Source organism: Papaver somniferum, chromosome 9 (genome assembly GCF_003573695.1).
Source record: "Papaver somniferum cultivar HN1 chromosome 9, ASM357369v1, whole genome shotgun sequence".
In the NCBI taxonomy this organism is placed as follows: domain Eukaryota; kingdom Viridiplantae; phylum Streptophyta; class Magnoliopsida; order Ranunculales; family Papaveraceae; genus Papaver; species Papaver somniferum.
Genome location: NC_039366.1, coordinates 127,987,187 through 127,989,344, shown reverse-complemented (window position 1 = coordinate 127,989,344; position 2,158 = coordinate 127,987,187). Strand labels below are relative to the sequence as shown.

The window sequence follows — 2,158 nt, the reverse complement described above, 5'->3', positions numbered from 1 at the left end:
GACTTATAAGCATACCTTCATTACTGACTTGAAAACCAGAAATTAGACCTTGTAACTGAGCTTTCTTTAGCATGTAAGAGAGAGCTTCACCCACCAAAAGGAATAAAAATGGAGACAAGGGATCACCCTGTCTGATACCCTTTTTACTTGTGAAAAAACCAGAGGCACCACCGTTCACCAAAACAGAAAACTTTACCAGTTCAACACAACATTTGACCCAATTCCTCCATTTGTCACCATAACCCATTAATTTTAAGATTTCATCTATAAAGCTCAAATTAACATGGTCAAAAGCCTTTTCAAAATCCACCTTGCATAACAAACCAGGTTTTGCACTTCTTGTTCTAGAATCAATAAGCTCATTGGCAATTAGAACTCCATCTAAAATTTGCCTTTTCTTAATGAAAGTTGTCTGGTGTTGAGAAATAACTGAGGGGAGACTTACTTTGAACCTTTCTGCCAACATCTTTGAGAGTATCTTATAGGCTCCATGCACCAGACTAATTGGCCTGAGATCTTTAATTTCTTCAATAGTATCCTTCTTAGGAATAATAGCTATAAAGGTATTCTTGAGTCTCCAATCAAGAAAACTTCTTTCTTGTAAATCTTGCAAAACTTTCATAAAATATTCTTTTAAGATGTCCCAACAAAATAAGTAAAAACTCACAGGGAAGCCATCTGGCCCTGGAGCTTTGTTTTGACCCAAATATTTTATTGCTAGCAAGCATTCCTCTTCATCAAAGTCTCTTTCCAATCAACTGCTCATTTCATTAGAAATAGTGTTAAACTGCATACCTTCCATATTGATTTGTCTGCTGCTATTGGTTTGAAATATTTGTTGAAACTAATCTACAATGCCATGTTTAATTTCTTCTTCATTAGCAGTTAGAACACCATTAACTTTGATGGATCCAATAAAACTTCTTCTTCTATTGTCATTTGCCAATATGTGAAAATACTTTGTATTGTTCTCATTGTTCTTAATATCATTTACTCTAGCTCTGCATCTCCACTTCTCAGCTTTCACCAAAGTAAGTTTGCACCATTCTTGTCTTGCAGATACTCTCTCATCCCATTGATCACTTGTAAGACCATTCTGCAATTTTTCTTCAATGTCCAAGTTGGTGAAGATTTCCTCCAAATCCTCCACCTTTCTTTCTAATTCTCCATACTCTTGCTTGTTCCACTCTCTTAGCTTAGGCTTTAACATCTGAATTTTTTTGCAAAATACAGATCCAGGATTTCCTGCAACAGAAAAAGACTCCCACCAATTCTTAATTAGTGAAAAAAATCAGGATGAGAAAACCAAAATAACTCACAGCGGAAAGGAGGTAGACCACGCTTCAAACCATCACAAATCAGGGCTATATGGCTATGATCAGAGACAGGATGAAGAAGAACTTGTTGAATTACATTTGGAAACTCCAACTCCCATGATAAAGAAATTAGCAACCTGTCAATCCGGCTTCTAACACTTTGAACTTGATTATTTGTCCATGTATAAGTTGCTCCAATCAAAGGTAAATCGATAAGATGATACTTAGAAATGAATCTGTTAAATCTCTCCATTCCACCAGTGTAATCACTTCCCGTAGATCTTTCATGACAAAATCTGATTTCATTAAAATCCCCTCCAATCACCCATGGGTATTTCCAGAAACTTCTTACTTCTTCTATTTCTCTCCAAAAAAGTTTCACATCTTCAGTGTAGGAAGCACAAGGCGCGTAAATGGCAGTAAACATCCATTGAAAAGATGAAGAAATTGTTTTACACAACAAAGTAATAGAATAAGGACCCATGAGAAAGTCAGTAACTTCAATTTTGGAAGAATCCCAAAAGCATAAAATACCACCTGAGCTTCCTTGAGATGGAGAATCAATCCATTTCACATGTTTATTTCCCCAACATTACCAAGCAATTAAATCTGTGCAAAGCTGTAATTTTGTTCCTTGAGCATACAAGCTAAATTTGAAAAGCCTGAGATGGTATCCATTCCTTTACTCAGGGAGGAAAATCCACCAGGGTATGATTATGCCTATGTAGAAACTAATGATGGACAATATCCTACTAATCAGAGACAAAACGACAACAAGAAATTTTGTTAAGATCATTGAAAAGGCGAGGGTACCCAAATATACCTCAAGCTAAAACTTTTCC

General features: G+C 36.0%; 1 protein-coding gene across 1 annotated transcript; it reads right to left on the bottom strand.

Moving 5' to 3' along the window:
* Positions 1 to 844: 844 nt before the first annotated feature.
* Positions 845 to 1,743, bottom strand: LOC113312577. The gene is made up of 2 exons (XM_026561322.1): positions 1,350 to 1,743; positions 845 to 1,245 (listed from the first exon to the last, which is right to left on the bottom strand). Exons 1-2 carry the CDS (start codon positions 1,741 to 1,743, stop codon positions 845 to 847), a joined length of 795 nt encoding a protein of 264 aa, XP_026417107.1.
* Between the last annotated feature and the right edge of the window lie 415 nt (positions 1,744 to 2,158).